We start from the raw sequence: 20,264 nt of genomic DNA, 5'->3' as shown, positions 1-20,264 counted from the left end.
TCATCCAGTTTCAGCGGCTGAAGTCTAACGGAGGTGTTTTGACAACAGGCTTCGTCGGTGTTAATTCTTTAGTCTAAGACGTTGGGGGAGGGAGACATATAGAATAGTTTTTAGATGGTCATACTATGAATCATTTAGCTATTTGATTTAGAATTTTAAACAATTATTTGATTAAAATATTTAATTTGGCCTTTGCTACTAAGCACATAGAAACACATTGAATAACACATTCATAATGTGAAGAAGGACAGTCAAAAAATGTATCATAAGAAACGAGTTGTCTTATTTATATATTTAACCCCTTTTTTGGGTAGGCACAAAACGTCCTTCAAACTTGAATTTGTTTTTTTAAACCGATAATGGTTACCTTCAAATGAGTTCGTAGCCCAAACGGTTCGGACGCTACCACACATCGACGTTACAGACGAGTCTTCTGACACTTGTGGGGAGTTGAGCAAAACGGAGAACGTGTTCGTGAGAGTCTCCCCTTTCGATAGAGTGGTTCGGACGCTACAGACGTGTTCGTGAGAGTCTCCCCTTTCCATAGAGTGGTTCGGACGCTACAGACGTGTTCGTGAGAGTCTCCCCTTTCCATAGAGTGGTTCGGATGCTACAGACGTGTTCGTGAGAGTCTCCCCTTTCCATAGAGTGGTTCGGACGCTACAGACGTGTTCGTGAGAGTCTCCCCTTTCCATAGAGTGGTTCGGATGCTACAGACGTGTTCGTGAGAGTCTCCCCTTTCCATAGAGTGGTTCGGACGCTACAGACGTGTTCGTGAGAGTCTCCCCTTTCCATAGAGTGGTTCGGACGCTACAGACGTGTTCGTGAGGGTCTCCCCTTTCCATAGAGTGGTTCGGACGCTACAGACGTTTTTGTGAGAAGACCGATTTTCGGGATGTTTCATGGTCTGACAAACACCTCTCTATCTCTGAAACCTTCAACCGCAGAAGTGAGACACTGGAGGATGCGGTGGATTGAGACACATCCAATGCAAAAAACCTATCTCTAGCTTAAACTGACAGATTTTTTAATGGGGATTTTTTTGTTGTAACTTAGACTGGCGCACCGGTGCGTCAATCAACTCTCTAGGGAGTTAAACGAAAGATCCTCATTCATATTAACAAATTTCATCATTTTTAATTTGCTTCTTTTTCTGTGCCAATATAACTGTACCCTGTGCCCATCCTCTACCATCCTGTGTCAATATAATTGTATAACCCTGTGCCATCGTCTGACCTGTGCTCAGCTCCATGCCCTGTCCGCGGGCCTGAAGGCCTTCACCACATGGACGGCCAGCGCGGGCATCGAGGTGTGTCGCATGGCGTGTGGCGGGCACGGCTACTCCCGCTGCAGCGCCCTCCCAGACATCTATGTTAACTTCGTGCCCACGTGTACCTACGAGGGAGAGAACACTGTCATGATGCTGCAGACCGCTAGGTAGGTACATGCACACGCACGCACACATGCAGATGCAAACACCCACTCACACACACAAATATAAGACACAGATATGACACACTCACACACACACCCTGAAATGACACATTCTTTCCTTGCTGAATCAAAAACATCAGTTAGTCACATTATACAGCTCACAAACACACATTGCGATGTATTCCAAAACTTGCAAGTCAGGGCACATAACCCTAGTATTAAAAGCTATTGTGTGATATTGCGCCCTGCACATCAAAGGTAGTAATTATCAACAAGCATCGATCTAACTGTCTAAATGTTTTTGGGAGTGTGTTCAGTGTAAGCACTGCTAAGTGTGAAGTGTACAATGGAAAGGGTGAGGAAAGTAGTTGAGTGGGAGTGAGTGAGACTAGGACCAAATGAATGGGTGTGTATGAGTTTTTGTGTACTTAGTTGGAGCTGGGTGGTAAACAGCGTTTTACTATATACCAGTATTAATGCATGGACCGGTTTGGATTTTTACCTTACATAATGGTATTTCAATGCTTGCTTTGTTAAGTGTAATAACTGAGTGATGAAACTTGAAAAATGATTGCAATTGTCCGTTCTTACCGCCAGTGAGAGACTGCTAACAGTTGAGATCTGATCATTCGCGAGCAAGAGCTTCAGGTGCGCGCATGTCATTTTGTGCGATGAATAGGCTAGTGTCTGAGGCAGTGGGGGTGCCAAAAGCACATTAGAAATCAGCACAATGCACTTTGTGGCGAAAGTAAAAACTGCCATGGAATCCATTGAAAATATATGGTCAGAGGAGAATTATTATTTTCATAAAGGAAAAGTTACCTTTTCACAATAGAGGTATACAAAGACAAAAAAAATGTTTTACAGTGTGGAAAACATAGCAAATGAGTGAAGGAAATTGATGAAATTATTTTGGGTTTGTTTGTTTTATACAATCAATCAGAAGAGAGAGAGACCCATTTAAAACCACTTAGAATGTATTTGTTGCCACCCTAGGATCATGCATGACTCATTAAGCATACGTAGAACTTTTATTATACCAAAACATAAAATACCGCCAAAAATGAGAAACCTAGTGATATGATATTTTGGCCATATCGCCCATCTCTACTTTGTGTGTGTTCTTGTCTGTGTGTGACCTTCGTGCCCGTCCACCGTCTTGCTCACATGTTTTCATCCCTCACTCCCCAGGTTCTTGATAAAGAGCTACCGGCAGGCGTCGGCAGGCCACCAGCTGAGTGGCATCGTGTCCTACCTGAACGAGTCAGAGCGTAGCCTGCAGCCCCAGTCTGTGTCCTCCCGACCCACTGTAGTCAACGTCAATGACCTGGTCAGCCTTGTGGAGGCTTACAAACTACGAGCTGCTAAGTAAGTGGGCCTACAAGCTAACCAAAATGGAACAGTAATAGATCCCGTTTAGATATTTGACCTTCGTTAAGTCCCAAAGGGCTGTACATTGTATGGCAGAGACTTTTAATCAGAGCAACGTGGTAGTTGGTGCCAGGCAATGCAATGGGTTGAGCTAAAATGGTCCACCAGTCCAGCACACAACGAATTGTACTTGTACTCTATGGACAGCCATGCGTCAGTTTTTGTTGGAAGGTTTCCTATGTCAATGCCTCTCTGTGTGTCTTTAGGCTGGTTGAGTTGGCAGCTAAGAGTATTCAGCAGGAGCTACAGAAGAGAGTCAGTCAGGAGGATGCCTGGAACAACAGCGCTATAGACCTGGTCAGAGCCTCTGATGTAAGTTACCTTACCAACCTGGGATATGGAATGTGTTGTTTTTTGGGAGGGAGCCCCACCCCCATCCCTCTTATCTCTTCCCCTCTACTTCCTTCTTTCAATTTCCTTTTCCTCCTCTCTCTCTGGTCCTCATTTAACTCTCATCCATCTCTTCTCCTCCTCCCTTTCTATCTCCAGGCCCACTGTCACTATGTGGTGGTGAAGCTGTTTGCAGCTAAGCTGGGGGAGATGGGAGACACGGGGGTGCACTCTGTCCTCAGCACCCTGGCCCTGCTCTATGCCCTCCAGGGCATCCAACAGCACAGCGGAGACTTCCTCCAGGTAACCACCACCATGGCAACTGTCAATCACAGACTCCCAGGGGGAAAATACAGGGACGACATCAAGTAGAAAAATATGTGCATTTCAATGCGCCTATAAGTGGGTCCCGTACCAAAGTCTATATTCCTTTTTATAACGTCATGTATGATGTTTTAAGCAAGACATGGCATTACACTCGTACTTGTATCACTTATTAAAGGAAGATTCTTATTTTTGTATATTTCATCACCACCCCTCTTCGGAGGACAAATATATATATTTTTAATAACTTTTGCTCACAGATTTTACATACATGGTACTTTTATATAAAGCAGTTACATAACCGTAATACATTACCAAAGAAACTCTTTAATCCCACCCCTCAGCCACTCTCAGCACATCCCACCTATCACCATAGACCACCCTCGTTTGGTTTCTATGTGCCATATATTTTTCAATTGTGCTGTGTGACGTTTTATATAATTTTAACCTTTCTAATCGTATAGTGTCCACAGATTGTGAGTTAAAGATGAAAACCTTTCCTACGAGTATTATTATATTATTTGACAGACTATGGCTTTCTAAATCAACCAACACTGCTATTTATAAGGTAAATTTTAAGTGCATGTCTTGATTTTTTTTAACCATTCCTGAACCTGTGACCAGAAACAAGCTACATAGGGGCAATACCAGAATAAGTGACCTATTGATTCTGTCTCTTCGCACAACAATCTCAGCTCTGTAGATTTGGCTATGCCCAATATATATATATATATTGTAATATATAGCATTCTGTTGGTGGCAAGCATTCTATATAATCATTTAAATTGAAAAATTCTGTTGAATCAGGTGTTGTTTTTTGTACAGGTTCATAAACCATGTACCATGTAATCGGTACATCGAAAATCTCTTCCCATTTATTTTGCAACCTGTATGGCACAGCTGTCAACATTTCTGTCCTCAGATAAAACTGGTATATTTTTCTATTTATGCCAGTTCCTTTCAGCCAATTTGTATCTTTAATATATGGCAGACAAACAAGTTCCCTACCTTCTCCCTTTTCCACTTGCCTCTTCCATTTTTGTGGTAATGGTGCAATCAGTTATCTTCTTGCTCTAACTTTCCAATTTGTTTGATTTGATCCTACATATAAAGGCTCTAACTCGTTTGTCATGAGATTTGGATATTTTAACCTATTGCTTATATATTGAGAACACATTCTCTTTAACAATAATGACCTGACTATTCCTTCCTCACTCCAGACTGGTCTCCTGAGTGTGCCCCAGCTCTCCCAGGTGTCCCAGCGTCTGAAGGAGCTTCTGGCCCAGCTGAGGCCCAACGCCGTGTCCCTGGTGGACGCCTTCGACTACCGTGATGAAATGCTCAACTCCGTCCTGGGACGCTACGACGGCAATGTCTATGAGCACATGTTCGAGTGGGCCCGCCGCTCACCTCTCAACAAGACAGAGGTCAGAGTTCATGGAGAGGGCCTTTAAAAAAGAGACAAAGATTAAGAAAATGAATTGACTGTTAATTTTTTTTTTTTTTTACCTTAGTCCGTTATTAAGAACATGAATAGACCATTTGAGAACCATTTACAAAGATTTGTTTCAGATTATGATCAAGAGCCAAATTATATCTGTGTTCATTGTGTTGTTTGCCTACATAAACACGGCAATCTAATGAATGATTTGCTGTAGTAATAAGTCTGCTGCAGAGTAACCTTGTTCCAAGTAGAGGTCGACCGATTATGATTTTTCAACGCCGATACCGATTATTGGAGGACCCAGAAAAAGCAGATGCCGATTAATTAGCCTATAAATAAATAATGAAACATGTTCAATTTGGTTTAAATAATGCAAAAACAAAGTGTTGGAGAAGAAAGTAAAAGTGCAATATGTACCATGTAAGAAAGCTAACGTTTAAGTTCCTTGCTCAGAACGTGAGAACATATGAAAGCTGGTGGTTCCTTTTAACATGAGTCTTCAATATTCCCAGGTAGGAAGTTTTAGGTTGTAGTTATTATAGGAATTATAGGACTATTTCTCTCAATACCATTTGTATTTCATATACCTTTGACTATTGGATGTTCTTATAGGCACTTTAGTGTTGCCAGTGTAACAGTATAGCTTCCATCCCTCTCCTCGCTCGAACCAGGAACACAACGACAACAGCCACCCTCGAAGCAGCGTTACCCATGCAGAGCAAGGGGAATAACTACTCCAAGTCTCAGAGCAAGTGACGTTTGAAACGCTATTAGCGCGCACCCCGCTAACTAGCTAGCCATTTCACATCGGTTACACCAGCCTAATCTCGGGAGTTGATAGGCTTGAATCACAGCGAAGAGCTTCTGGCAAAACGTAGGGAAGTGCTGTTTGAATGAATGCTTACGAGCCTGCTGCTGCCTACCACCGCTCAGTCAGACTGCTCTATCAAATCATAGACTTAATTATAACATAACACACACAAATACGAGCCTTAGGTCATTAATATGGTCGAATCTGGAAACTATCATCTCGAAAACAAGACGTTTATTCTTTCAGTGAAATACGGGTGGCATCCATAAGTCTAAATATTCCTGTTACATTGCACAACCTTCAATGTTATGTCATAATTACTTAAAATTCTGGAAAATTAGGCGGCCCAAACTGTTGCATATACACTGACTCTGCGTGCAATGAACGCAAGAGAAGTGACACAATTTCACCTGGTTAATATTGCCTGCTAACCTGGATTTCTTTTAGCTAAATATGCAGGTTTAAATATATACTTCTGTGTATTGATTTTAAGAAAGGCATTGATGTTTATGGTTAGGTACACATTGGAGCAACGATACGCACCGCATCGATTATATGCAACGCAGGACACGCTAGATAAACTAGTAATATCATCAACCATGTGTAGTTAACTAGTGATTATGATTGATTGTTTTTTATAAGATAAGTTTAATGCTAGCTAGCAACTTTGGCTTCTACTGCATTCGCGTAACAGGCAGGCTCCTCGTGGAGTGCAATGTAATCAGGTGGTTAGAGCGTTGGACTAGTTAACTGTAAGGTTGCAAGATTGAATCCCTGAGCTGACAAGGTAAAAATCTGTCGTTCTGCCCCTGAACGAGGCAGTTAACCCACCGTTCCTAGGCCGTCATTGAAAATAAGAATGTGTTCTTAACTGACTTGCCTAGTTAAATAAAGTTTAAATAAACTGTAAACATGTATTTTTTTTTCCGGCCAAATCGGTGTCCAAAAATACCGATTTCCGATTGTTATGAAAACTTGAAATCGGCCCTAATTAATCGGCCATTCCGATTAATCGGTCGACCTCTAGTCCCAAGACTATTGTTACCGACAGAGGGAGCCGGTAGGTGGAAGAGACTACCTGCAGAGTACTCAAATTGACCCTCCTTCCCTCTCTTCTAGGTCCACGAGTCCTACCACAAGTACCTGAAACCCTTGCAGGCCAAGCTGTAAGATGACCCCTGAGCCTTCTCACCTGACCCCTCCACTACAGGGGACGGGAAGCACACTAACAACACTAATCCAGCAGTGGGACCCCAACACGGCCGCCGCTGCCCGTCCACCAATCGGACGAGGCTCATTCCACCCGCCTCTTCAGTGTTTAACCAACCACAGGTGGTGGAACATTTTTAAAGGGGAACCATTGGAGACTAGCCTCCTTACCCCACCTCTACTGATGTGCTGCTAATGAATCAATCATTCTGCTGGACTTATTAAACTTGTACTTAGTTTATGAGTTTAAATATACCCCCATGCCTTGTTAATGGATTTAATCGAAGGTCTGAGAAAACCATAAGATGGAGAGGAAGAAAAACTGCAGTTAGCATACGAGGTGGCCTAAAGATGAAGGGGTTTTGATGACTGATCCTTGTGATCTAATCAAGCTCTTAGGATCATGTACATTTTTATTTTTTAATTTTTTTTTAATTTCACCTTTATTTAACCAGGTAGGCTAGTTGAGAACAAGTTCTCATTTGCAACTGCGACCTGGCCAAGATAAAGCATAGCAGTGTGAACAGACAACACAGAGTTACACATGGAGTAAACAATAAACAAGTCAATAACATGGTAGAAAAAAAGAGAATCTATATACAATGTGTGCAAAAGGCATGAGGTAGGCAATAAATCGAATAATTACAATTTAGCAGATTAACACTGGAGTGATAAATCATCAGATGAACATGTGCAAGAAGATTGCAAATCACTCGATTTGTTGAGATATGTTGAATCCCATTATTTTTTTTTTTTATCTGTATAATTTCTCATCATGCATGTCACGGTATTTGATGCTAATGTACTGCGGATGGTTGTCTTTAGTAGTGGGTGACGGGTCAGTTGTGGTTTGCAATGAACCAAAGGTGTGCGTGTCTCTGTCTAGGTGTGAGAGAGTTTGTGGTTGTGGGGTAACGAATATGATTAGTGAATAACGAGTTGATGAGTAAGCTATTCTAGTGATTTGAGAAAAGGGGCCTTTCAATTCTTGCACTTTAATACAAACCACTAGTATATATGCATGAGGATCTTTTCTACCATGTGGAGCTTAATTACTAAGAAATTACATGAAAATCAAACTAGCTTGAAGAACAAGGTCGAATTCATTAGGGCACACTGTGGTAAAACATCTAGCAATGGAAAGAAAGAATGAGGTTCCTATTGGACAAGTCCGGGTAGTCCCCCCATCTGTTTCAGTCAGTTTTCTTTTGTTTGGTGCCTATTGAATAAAACCCCGATGTGGCATTTGGAACAAGTACATTCTTCAACACAATGAAATAAGTATTTTTATACTCGATTACTAGCTGTTGATTGTACTGCTGTTGACTTTTACAGTATGTTGCAGATTGATACATGATTGATACAGTTTCAAATGGAACGAAGCAGTATACTGTTTGTGGGAGAATTATGTGCCAGCGAAATTTGTCTTACTTTAATGAAGCTAACATGGTAGTATTATCACACAAGGTCCATGCATATATTTTTGATTGAAAAATATGCTTTATCAATTTATTTTGTGATTTTCGTTGCAATTTAAGGATGTATGATTTATTTCAATGTACCTACTGAATTTTTGTTTAACAAATGTTTGTGATCGTATAAGAAATCTATTCAGCCTGAATATGTTTTAAACTTGATTATGTTTATTGAATTGAAAGTGAATAACTTGTCATGCTTAATGATCTTAGTAAACAACTGGAAAAAACTATCAAATGATGTTCATGGTTTCCTTCAACTTTGTTTCATAGACTGCCAGAAGGAACCACTAGATGGTGTTATGAAATCAGATAAGAAAAAAGTCTGTCAGAGCCATGTTTATTTATGACATTTTTACATTTTATTTCAGTGGCATAGATTTAGGAGAGCCAATTCTACAAATGGATAAAGGATTGAGTGTAATCATTCATAAGATTATGAAGAGACTATATTAGAGATTATATTAGCACATTAGATTATAACACTGCAATGCATCTGATTCAGAAAATTGTACCTTTTTAGGAAATTAACCTGTACTTTTACAATAAATCAATGCATTATATTAACCTTTGGACAGTGTTTCTCTTGATGAGATTCTTCTTCTGGAATTGTGTTAACTCTTGCTTGGGTGGAAATGTCAAAAGAAGTGCTCTCACACCTTTCCTTTCCATATATTACTATAGCAACACAGGTTACTTTCATGTTAGTTTGCTTGAGTTTTTTTGGGGAGGTATTGCTTTTGCTGGGAAAGTCTCATGTCCCCCTCATTGCGTCATTTAGGGACATTGTGGTAGGGGTGTCAAGCTTCGGGACTCAAAGAGCAATATTATAAAGTTATATTTATGCCCTTTCCCAAACAACAATCATGCAAACATAACCAAAATATATACAACTATTACAGTCCATCAGCTACGGACATAACTGTACTATATTCATATTATTACTAAACAGTTCTTGACTTCTATGTGTGTTTGTCAGTTATCAGATAGGTTAGGCCTGTCTAGTCTCCGCCCACCTTCGCCGAAATCAGGATATTTGGAGAGAGAAGGAAAGTAACACGTTGGTGCAACATTGTATGAATTTTAGGAACATAATTTGTATCTTATTCTGAGCAACATTGACGAAAGCAACGTATATATTTTTCCTTACAGGTGAGTAGCCTATTTTTCCTCATCCAACATTGAATAGTTTTTTCAAAATGTGTTAATGATCGAAAGTGGGCACAATGTGTGGTTTTTACCAGTCCTCTTGTCGGAGTTTCAGATAGCGAAACAATAGGGAAAGTGTAGGCGTGAGGAAGTCACATTTTAAATGAATTATAAAGTCATTGAACTATTTCAACATTGGAATTGGAATTCTCAAAGGACCGCAAACGACATCATGTTACGCGCGCAGTTAAAATGTGAAAACGTGCGTATTCATATTCCATTGTTGCGCTGCCCGGGAAAAAAACTATTCACTTTAGTGAAATGTGTCAATTCTAACTTCACACAAACCTTCGTTCAACTTCCGTCAAACGCCCGCTAACTGGCGTCACGTTAGAATTCCCATTGGTCTCCCATTTTTCCAGAAATGTGGGAGGGTTTGGTTTGTTCACACGACAGGATACTGTATCGTTTCTTGCTGAATTATGCAGGCTCTCACTGTAACTAAGTATGCAGGTCAACATTGTTAAATAGTTGCTACATCATTTTCTTATCTTGTTGCAAAAGTTATGATATGAATACGCGAACATTCCGTTCGAAAGATGTTTGCCACAGTCACTGACTGTTAACTGTTAGATTAATGTACATGAGTTAACATTTCTTTATAGGTTTAAATAGTGAGAAAGTAATGTGTGAGATGAGTATTATATCTTTATGTAAAGGCTAAAATCTCATTTTAACCCCGTCTGAAATGATTGGTATACCATTAGTTTATAACAACCATTGTTGCAGGGCTGAGAAACTGGTAGACATCTGCAGATAAGTAATTCAAGATAGGCCTACAATATACAGAACATTCCTCAGTAAGGCAGGCTATCTTTGAAATGTCTATCATTAGTGCTCTTTTATTCGTTCATGTTTCAAACAATGGAGTCTTACAGATCTCTTCCTTTGAATTATGCATACTGTAGTGCGTTTCAGAGGGAACAAAGAATAGAATGTTGATAAGCAACCACTGACCCACAACATCTGCATCAGTAGTCTAGAACTGCAAGTTCTGTTACACCACAAGTGCACCTGTTGTCAAGCTAACAAAGTATAGTGGAGCGAAGTGGAACCAATGTAAATGCCTAGGTTGCAGGTTGACACAGTAGGAAAACAGAAAAAGTTAAATGGTCATGGTTGACTGGGCTGGGAATCAGAAACAAGGTTGGTTTTCCAGATTTGCAAACATTTAGAAGTGATACAATAGCTAGGTTTTCATCCAATTGTCAACAGATTTTCATGCAAATATTCTAAAAGCTGCATAAAAAATATGCTTATTTTCCCACCAGAGATGTTTCCATCAAACAGACTTATTGAGGATAAAAATGTGACTTTTGCGGTCAAATACCCATGTTCCAAAATAAAATGACCATCGCATATTCAACTGTACTGATGGTTTTGTCACAAACTGTTGCGTTATATTGCAAAAGTGCCCACTCTGGTCTTGGCTTGTGTGCTCTAGTCAACAGCTTGCACATACAGTGCAGGTAGGCTACCTACATGATGAGATTATTATGGATAAGAGCAAGATCATTTTTTATCTGTTAAACGGCAGCCAAGCATCGTTCATCTTGTCATTAAAATAAGACCGTTGATATTTATTGAAAAGGAGTATCAAGCTCATCACCGTGCACTTTCACCACCCTGTGTTCAGTAATTTACAGTATTTAATCTGTAGGCTAATAAACTGCATGCTTTCCCGAGTCGTAGTGGGAGGACCACACAACATATCATTGTGTAACTCCAAGTTTACTTCCATATGATGGTTATTTAAATACAGTGCATTCAAAAAAACTATTCAGACCCTTAGAATTTTTCTACCTTTTGTTACTTTACAGCCTTATTCTAAAATGGATTAAAGAAAACATTTCCTCATCAATCTACACACAATACCCCATAATGAAACAGCGAAAACAGGTTTTTAGAACATTTTGCAAATGTATTAAAAATAAAAAAACAAATACCTTATTTACATTAGTATTCAGACCCTTTGCTATGAGACTCGAAATTGAGATCAGGTGCATCCCGTTTCCATTGATCATCCTTGAGATGTTTAAACAACTTGATTGGAGTCCACCTGTGGTAAATTCAATTGATTGGACATGATTTGGAAAAGCACACCTGTCTATATAAGGTCCCACAGTTGACAGTGCATGTCAGAGCAAAAACCAAGCCATGAGGTTGAAGGAATTGTCCGTAGAGCTCCGAGACAGGATTGTGTTGAGGCACAGATCTGGGGAAGGGTACCAAAACATTTCTGCAGCATTGAAGGTCCCCAAAAACACAGTGGCCTCCATCATTCTTAATTGGAAGAAGTTTGGAATCCCCAAGACTCTTCCTAGAGCAATCAGGGGAGAAGGGCCTTGGTCAGGGAGGTGACCAAGAACCCAATGGTCACTCTGACAGAGCTCCAGGGTTCCTCTGTGGAGATGGGAGAACCTACCAGAAGGACAACCATCTCTGCAGCACTCCACCAATCAGGCCTTTGTGGTAGAGTGGCCAGACGGAAGCCACTCCTCAGTAAAAGGCACATGTCAGCACGCTTGGAGTTTGCCAAAAGGCACCTAAAGACTCTCAGACCATGAGAAACAAGATTCTCTGGTCTGATGAAACTAAGATTGAACTCTTTGGCCTGAATGCCAAGCGTCACGTCTGGAGGAAACCTGGCACCATCCCTACAGTGAAGCATGGTGGTGGCAGCATCATGCTGTGGGGATGTTTTTCAGTGGCAGGGACTGGGAGACTAGTCAGGATTGAGGTAAAGATGAACGGAGCAAGGTACAGAGAGATCCTTGATGAAAACCTGCTCCAAAGCGCTCAGAACCTCGGACTGGGGCGAAGGTTCACCTTCCAACAGGACAATAACACTAAGCACACAGCCAAGACAATGCAGGAGTGGCTTCGGGACATGTCCTTGAGTGGCCCAGCCAGAGCCCGGACTTGAACCCAATCAAACATCTCTGGAGATACCTATAGCTGTGCAGCGAGGCTCCCCATCCAACCTGACAGAGCTTGAGAGGATCTGCAGAGAAGAATGGGAGAAACTTCCCAAATACAGGTGTGCCAAGCTGTTAGCATCATACCCAAGAAGACTCAAGGCTGTACGCTGCCAAAGTTGCTTCAACAAAAGTACTGAGTAAAGGGTCTGAATACTTATGTAAATGTGATCTTTCAGTTTCTTATTTTTTATAAATTCAAAAAACCTGTTTTTGCTTTGGCATTATGGGGTATTGTGTGTAGATTGATGAGTGACAAACACTATTTAATCCATTTTAGAATGTTGTAACAAAATGTGTAAAAAGTCTGATTACTTTCCTAATGCCCTGTATGTGTGGTATGTATGTATGTACAGTGGGCTCCAAAATTACTGGCACCCCTGACTGGCAATGCACAAATAATGCTTAAACAAATGTAAACAATATCATTATACATTTACATTTACATTTAAGTCATTTAGCAGACGCTCTTATCCAGAGCGACTTACAAATAAACTCAAAATACCAACATGTGAGAAATACTGTACTTTATTAATGTTTCAATGGAACCAACGAAAATCATTTATTGATTTAATTAAAAATCAATATCCTCCAAATCAAGGTTTCACAATTAATGGCACCCTTAAAGATTATTGTAACTAACATCTACTAAAATTAAACCACAAATTAAATTCAACTTATTTAAGTTTATCTAAGTCTTAAGGCACTATATTGAGCCATTTACATCACTTCCTGTTTCACTAGGGTATAAAAATGAGGTAACACACATGCAATATCCCTTTGTCATCCAACACCATGAAGAAAACAAAAGAACTGGCAGTTCAAAAGAAACAGATGGTCGTAGTCCTTCATAAATCTGGTAATGGCGACAAGAAGATCCACAAACGATTGAATATACCACTGAGCACTGTCAGGGCAATTATAAAAACATTATAAAGATATGCAACTGTTGAAAACCGTTTTGGTCAGATACAGCATCGGCATGTTTGGTGTCGAAACAGAGATGCATACAAGGAGAGGCACCTCATACCCACAGTTATATTATGGAGGGGGGTCAGTGGTGTTTTGGGGCTGTTTTAATTCCAGAGTTCTAGGGGCACTGGTTAAGATTGATGGCATAATGAATTCCACCAAGTATCAGGCAATTTTGGCTGACAATCTGGTTTTGGCTGACTTTCCAACAAAACAATGACCTGAAACATACCTCAAGATCCACACAGAAATGGTTCTGTGACAACAAAATCAATGTTCTGCCATGGTCATCTCAGTCACCGGACCTCAATCCAATCGGAAACCTGTGGGCTGAGTGGAAGAGGGCAGTTGATAAGCGCAAACCCAAGAATGTGAAGGATCTTGAAAGGATCTGCATAGAGGAATGGTCCAAAATCCCTCCAAATGTGTTCCTTAACCTTGTCAAACATTACAGAAAAAGACTCTACGCTGTTATTCTTGCCAGAGGTGGTTGCACTAAGTAGTAAATGAGGAGTGCCAATAATTATGAATCCTCGATTTTGGTTAATGTATTTTGTATTAAATAATTGTATGATTTTGGTTGGTTCCATTGAAACATTAATAAAGTACAGTATTTCTCACATGTTGGTATTTTGAGTTTATCTTTATAATTATATTGTTTATATTTTTTAAAGTATTGTTTGTGCATTGCCAGTCAGGGGTGCCAGTAATTTTGGAGCTCACTGTATGTATGTACAGTACCAGTCAAACGTTTTAGAACACCTATTTATTCAAGGGTTTTTCTTCATTTTTACTATTATTACATTGCAGAATAATAGTGAAGATGTCAACACTATGAAATAACACGTATGGAATCATGTAGTAACCAAAAAAGTGTTAAACAAATCAAAATATATGTTATATTCTTCATAGTAGCCACCCTTTGCCTTGATGACAGCTTTGCACACTCTTGGCATTCTCAAATCAAATCACATTTTATTGGTCACATACACGTGTTTAGCAGATGTTATTGCGGGTGTAGCGAAATGCTTGTGTTTCTAGCTCCGACAGTGCAGTAATACCCAAAACACACAAATCTAAGTAAAGGAATGTAATTAAGAATATATAAATATATGGATGAGCAATGTCAGAGCGGTATAGAGTGGCCAGTGATTTCAAGTCTATGTATATAGACAGCAGCCTCTCTCAACCAGCTTCATGAGGAATGCTTTTCCAACAGTCTTGAGGGACTTCCCACATATACTGAGCACTTGTTGGTTGCTTTTTTGTCATTGTCCTGTTGAAAAGCAAATGATAGTCCCACTAAGCGCAAACCAGATGGGATGGCGTATCTCTGCAGAATGCTCTGGTAGCCATGCTGGTTAAGTGTGCCTTGAATTCTAAATAAATCACTGACAGTGTCACCAGCAAAGCACCATCACACCTCCTCCTCCTCCATGCTTCACGGTGGGAACCACACATGCTGAGATCATCCGTTCACCTGCTCTGCATCTCACAAAGACACGGCGGTTGGAACCAAAAATCTCAAATTTGGACTCATCAGACCAAAGGACAGATTTCCACCGGTCTAATATCAATTGCACATGTTTCTTGGCCCAAGCAAATCTCTTCTTATTGGTGTCCTTTAGTAGTGGTTTCTTTGCAGCAATTCGACCATGAAGGCCTGATTCACGCAGTCTCCTCGAAACAGTTGATGTTGATATGTGTCTGTTACTTGAACTCTGTGAAGCATTTATTTGGGCAGCAATTTCTGAGGCTGGTAATTCTAATGAACTTATCCTCTGCCGCAGAGGTGACTCTGTGTCTTCCTTTCCTGGGGCTGTCCTCATGAGAGCCAGTTTCATCATAGCGCTTGATATTTTTTGTGACTGCACTTGAAGGAACTTTCAAAGTTCTTGAAATTTTCCAGATTGACTGACCTACTTGTCTTAAAGTAATGATGGACTGTGGTTTCTATTTGCTTATTTGAGCTGTTCCTGCCATAATATGGACTTGGTCTTTTACCAAATAGGGCGATCTTCTGTTTACCACCCATACCTTGTCATGTATATATTTTATATTATTTGAGCATGAAGGTGTTTCCACAGCCATTGCTAGCATAATACATTTTACCGACACACAAAGATCCTAGACCATATCGAACGAACAAATAGTTTGTCGACATTTATAAAATTGTCCTGCCATTTCAGCCCGGTCGTAATTTTTTTTTTTTCATGCATCAGGTAATTCAAACTGGATAATGACCATTCAGGCGTACAGTCGTCCATTCTGTCTTTCCTCCCCCTTGGATTCTATTGAGTCATGCTTGCAATCCCCCTGCCCCTCCTAGGTTTCAGCTCCAGTTCTCAGCTGTTGTGCCACAACATGCCTGCCAGTAAACAGAGCCTTGAGTCTCTCCTAGTGACAGGCCTCTTCCCAGTAGTATCTGTGGGCTCATTGGGATTTTTTTCCTGCTACGTCACGGTAATGCCAACTTCTGCAAATTCAGCTTCCATACTGTCTGACACATCATCCTTCGCTTCGACACGACACAGGAAAAGGGCCTAAACCTCAACCTGAAAGGAAGCAAGGCCACTCTGGTAGTGGCACTTTGACATGTTAACTTTGATTCTCATGAACATCAGAGCATCGGAAGTTCAAAGCTTCATCCATTTTCTAATTGATGCGCGCTGATCCAGGAAGGGATCTGACTTAAATATCTGCGAATATGGGGGGAATGTGTGTCACAGACTCGTAGTATCCCGCTGTGTCTTCTTCAGATCGCTTTCATCTTCTGAGTGAGCCAGAGACTCATTCCGCAGGCTGGAGGCTGGCTGTCACGCTGGCTGGCTTCCTCCTTGTGCTGTACTGCTCTCTCAAGCAGTTGCACCCACGACAAGCCAAAAACCATGACAAGCCGTGTAACTGGGAAATATCAGCAATGTCTATGTTGGATCTAGTTTGAAAGGTAGCCCAGTTTTGAGTTTGGTGTCTTGTGTATTCAAAACATTCACGGCCCCTGAAGGCAGCTAGGGGTCTCGGTAAGGGTGATGGAGCTGTGATACTTGTGGGAAGCTTCCCGCCATGCAAGTTTGGACCTGCATGCGTGCTCTGTGAAGTGCAGATTCTGTTTCAGTTATGGAATACACATTTCCCGTCCAGCTACAGTAGAATAACCAAGAATACTGTGACAAATCTCTCACAAGAATTCTGTAGTTTCTCTGAGAAGCTTTCAATTGCTCAAAATGACAAAGAGGGTCTCATAGCTTTTCAGGTCAAATAACCTGCCATACTACTGTATTTTTTCAACTAAAGTTCTTCAACTATTTGATCACAAGGATAGAACTAGCCATTTGAGCAATGTCATTACCACACACATTGTGTTTAAGTAGACAAGAGTGAGGGGTGATTTCAGTTGCTACACTGATGTATCGATGCATTCTGAAGTTACTTTCCTACCCCATTCGATTGATTCGCCCCCTGGTATGAAGAGATGACTGTTTTTGCTCGTTCATCCATGCACATGCAAGTTAGATCTTGAATGCTATTGACATGTTGCGCAATCCACACAAGTCCTTTTGAAATCTATTGAAGTCTGACATTTGTCAAGATCTCGAGTCTCTCGCAAGTCTGTCGAAGTTCTTGGTGGGTACTTATCTACTATGTTCTGACTTGTGGTTCAAATGCTCTTTCAGGTTGCAGTAATCAGGGCGGTAGAGATGTTACTGGTCACAGGATGTGGTGATGAGGCAATCATCTGAAGGACTGTTCCTCTTTCGCCCTGCTGCGAGTGGTCGGAGGTAACAGAGACCGGTCGTCAGGCAACACCCATATCTGGAGGCGAGTCGAGCAGTAAGTGTGAACGCTGTTCCACGGCTCCAAATGTGTGACAATTATGTCAAGTGACAAAATATGCGGTGATACAGTATTTAACTGGTGTCATTTTTGTTATTTGTTTGAAACAGCTGTGGGTCCTGCACTCTGAAACGTATATGTTGTGTGTCAAGAGTTCATTGAAGAAGTGATGGAGAACAATGGATGTGTTGTACAGCTGCGCGTCTGTGCTGCTCTGCACAAGATGCCATTGAAGCGACAGTATGTTCTTCAGTGGATGTTGTCGTGCATTTCACAGCAACAAGTGAAACTTCTGCATAGGTAATCTAGTCTTAAAGAGTCTTAGCGTAGAACGCAAAGGAAGGTTAATTGGAACCTGACACTCTTAAGCATGTAGCCATGTACAGTACCAGTCAAAAGTTTGGACACACCTACTCATTGTATAATAATAATAATAGTGAAGTCATCAAAACTATGAAATAGCACATATTGAATTATGTTGTAACCAAAAAAGGGTTGAACAAATCAAAATATATATTATATTTGAGATTCTTCGAAGTAGCCACCCTTTTGCCTTGATGACAGCTTTGCACACTCTTGGCATTCTCTCAACCAGCTTAATAAGGAATGCTTTTCCAACAGTATTGAAGGAGTTGCTGAGCACTTTCCTTCGCTCTGCAGTCCAACTCATCCCAAACCATCTCAATTGGGTTGAGGTCGGATGATTGTGGAGACCAGGTCATCTTATGCAGCACCATCACTCTCCTTCTTGGTCAAATAGCCCTTACACAGCATGGAGGTGTGTTTTGGGTCATTGTCCTGTTAAAAAACAATTGATAGTCTCTCTAAGTGCAAACCAAATGGGATGGCATATCGCTGCAGAATGCTCTGCTATAGAGGTCGACCGATTATAACTTTTCAATGCCGATACCGATTATTGGAGGACCAACAAAAGCCGATACCGATTAATCGGCCGATTTCAATTTTGAAAAATATTTATTTATTTGTAATAATGACAATTACAACAATACTGAATGAACACTTTTATTTTAACTTAATATAATACATCAATAAAATCAATTTAGCCTCAAATAAATAATGAAACATATTCAATTTGGTTTAAATAATGCAAAAACAAAGTGTTGGAGAAGAAGGTAAAAGTGCAATATGTGCCATGTAAAAAAGCTAACGTTTAAGTTCCTTGCTCAGAACATATGAAAGCTGGTGGTTCCTTTTAACATGAATCTTCAATATTCCCAGGTAAGAAGTTTTAGGTTGAGGTTATTATAGGAATTATAGGACTATTTCTCTCTATACCATTTGTATTTCATATACCTTTGACTATTGGATGTTCTTATAGGCACTTTAGTATTGCCAGTGTAACAGTATAGCTTCCGTCCCTCTCCTCGCCCCTACCTGGGCTCGAACCAGGAACACATCGAAAACAGCCACCCTCGAAGCATCGTTACCCATCGCTCCACAAAAGCCGCGGCCCTTGCAGAGCAAGGGGAACAACTACTCCAAGTCTCAGAGCGAGTGACGTTTGAAACGCTATTAGCGCGCACCCCGCTAACTAGCTAGCCATTTCACATCGGTTACACCAGCCTAATCTCGGGAGTTGATAGGCTTGAAGTCATAAACAGAGCTGTGCTTGAAGCATTGCGAAGAGCTGCTGGCAAACGCACGAAAGTGCTGTTTGAATGAATGCTTACGAGCCTGCTGCTGCCTACCACCGCTCAGTCAGACTGCTCTATCAAATATCAAATCATAGACTTAATTATAACATAATAACACAGAAATACGAGCCTTAGGTCATTAATATGGTCAAAGCGGGAAACTATCATTTCGAAAATAAAACGTTTATTCTTTCAGTGAAATACAGAACCGTTCCGTATTTTATCTAACGGGTGGCATCCATAAGTCTAAATATTCCTGTTACATTGCACAACCTTCAATGTTATGTTATAATTACGTAAAATTCTGGCAAATTAGTTTGCAACGAGCCAGGCGGCCCAAACTGCTGCATATACCCTGACTCTGTTGCACAGAACGCAAGAGAAGTGACACAATTTCCCTAGTTAAAATAAATGAATGTTAGCAGGCAATATTAACTAAATATGCAGGTTTAAAAATATATACTTGTGTATTGATTTTAAGAAAGGCGCTTTTTTCGCGAATGCGCCTGTTAAATCACCCGTTTGACGAAGTAGGCTATGATTTAATGATAAATTAACAGGCACCGCATCGATTATATGCAACGCAGGACAAGCTAGAGAAACTAGTATTATCATCAACCATGTGTAGTTAACTAGTGATCTCAGTTGATGTTGATATGTGTCTGTTACTTGAACTCTGTGAAGCATTTACTTTCCTGTGGCGGTCCTCATGAGAGCCAGTTTCATCATAGCGCTTGATGGTTTTTCCGACTGCACTTGAAGAAACTTTCAAAGTTCTTGAAATTTTCAGCATTGACTGACCTTCATGTCTTAAAGTAATGATGGACTGTCGTTTCTCTTTGCTTATTTGAGCTGTTCTTGCCATAATATGGACTTGGTCTTTTACCAAATAGGGCTATCTTCTGTATACCACCCGTACCTTGTCACAACACAACTGATTGGCTCAAACGCATTAAGGAAAGAAATTAAAGAAATTAACTTTTAACAAGGCACACCTGTTAATTGGTGGTTAATTGGTGGTTAAGCTGGTTGAGAGAATGCCAAGAGTGTGCAAAGCTGTCATCAAGTCAAAGGGTGGCTACTTTGATTTGTTTAACACTTTTTTGCTTACTACATGATTCCATATGTGTTATTTCATAGTGTTGATGTCTTCACTAT

At 40.5% G+C, this 20,264-nt stretch overlaps 2 protein-coding genes across 7 annotated transcripts in view; both read left to right on the top strand.

Annotated features, from left to right (window-relative positions):
• Positions 1 to 9,030, top strand: part of LOC139568683 (peroxisomal acyl-coenzyme A oxidase 1-like) — a 28,379-nt gene extending 19,349 nt beyond the window's left edge. For all 3 annotated transcript variants that reach the window (XM_071390687.1, XM_071390685.1, XM_071390686.1), the window contains 6 exons: positions 1,247 to 1,437; positions 2,626 to 2,802; positions 3,072 to 3,177; positions 3,355 to 3,498; positions 4,740 to 4,946; positions 6,894 to 9,030. In XM_071390687.1, coding sequence (XP_071246788.1) covers positions 1,247 to 1,437; positions 2,626 to 2,802; positions 3,072 to 3,177; positions 3,355 to 3,498; positions 4,740 to 4,946; positions 6,894 to 6,944 — 876 coding nt within the window. In that variant the 3' untranslated portion in view covers positions 6,945 to 9,030. The remainder of the gene's footprint in view (positions 1 to 1,246; positions 1,438 to 2,625; positions 2,803 to 3,071; positions 3,178 to 3,354; positions 3,499 to 4,739; positions 4,947 to 6,893) is intronic.
• A 233-nt stretch (positions 9,031 to 9,263) lies between these two features.
• Positions 9,264 to 20,264, top strand: part of LOC139568682 (inactive rhomboid protein 2-like) — a 39,392-nt gene continuing 28,391 nt past the window's right edge. The window contains exons 1-3 of one of the 4 annotated variants that reach the window (XM_071390681.1): positions 9,266 to 9,610; positions 17,292 to 17,448; positions 17,562 to 17,751. The gene's annotated coding sequence lies outside the window, so the exon portion shown is untranslated. Of the gene's footprint in view, positions 9,611 to 17,291; positions 17,449 to 17,561; positions 17,752 to 20,264 lie in introns of all 4 variants that reach the window. The other 3 variants (XM_071390684.1, XM_071390680.1, XM_071390682.1) reach the window with 3 other exon arrangements.

Source organism: Salvelinus alpinus, chromosome 2 (assembly GCF_045679555.1).
Source record: "Salvelinus alpinus chromosome 2, SLU_Salpinus.1, whole genome shotgun sequence".
NCBI classification, from domain to species: Eukaryota; Metazoa; Chordata; class Actinopteri; order Salmoniformes; family Salmonidae; genus Salvelinus; species Salvelinus alpinus.
Note: the sequence above shows the minus strand (reverse complement) of the source record. Positions and strands in the feature narration are given on the sequence as shown.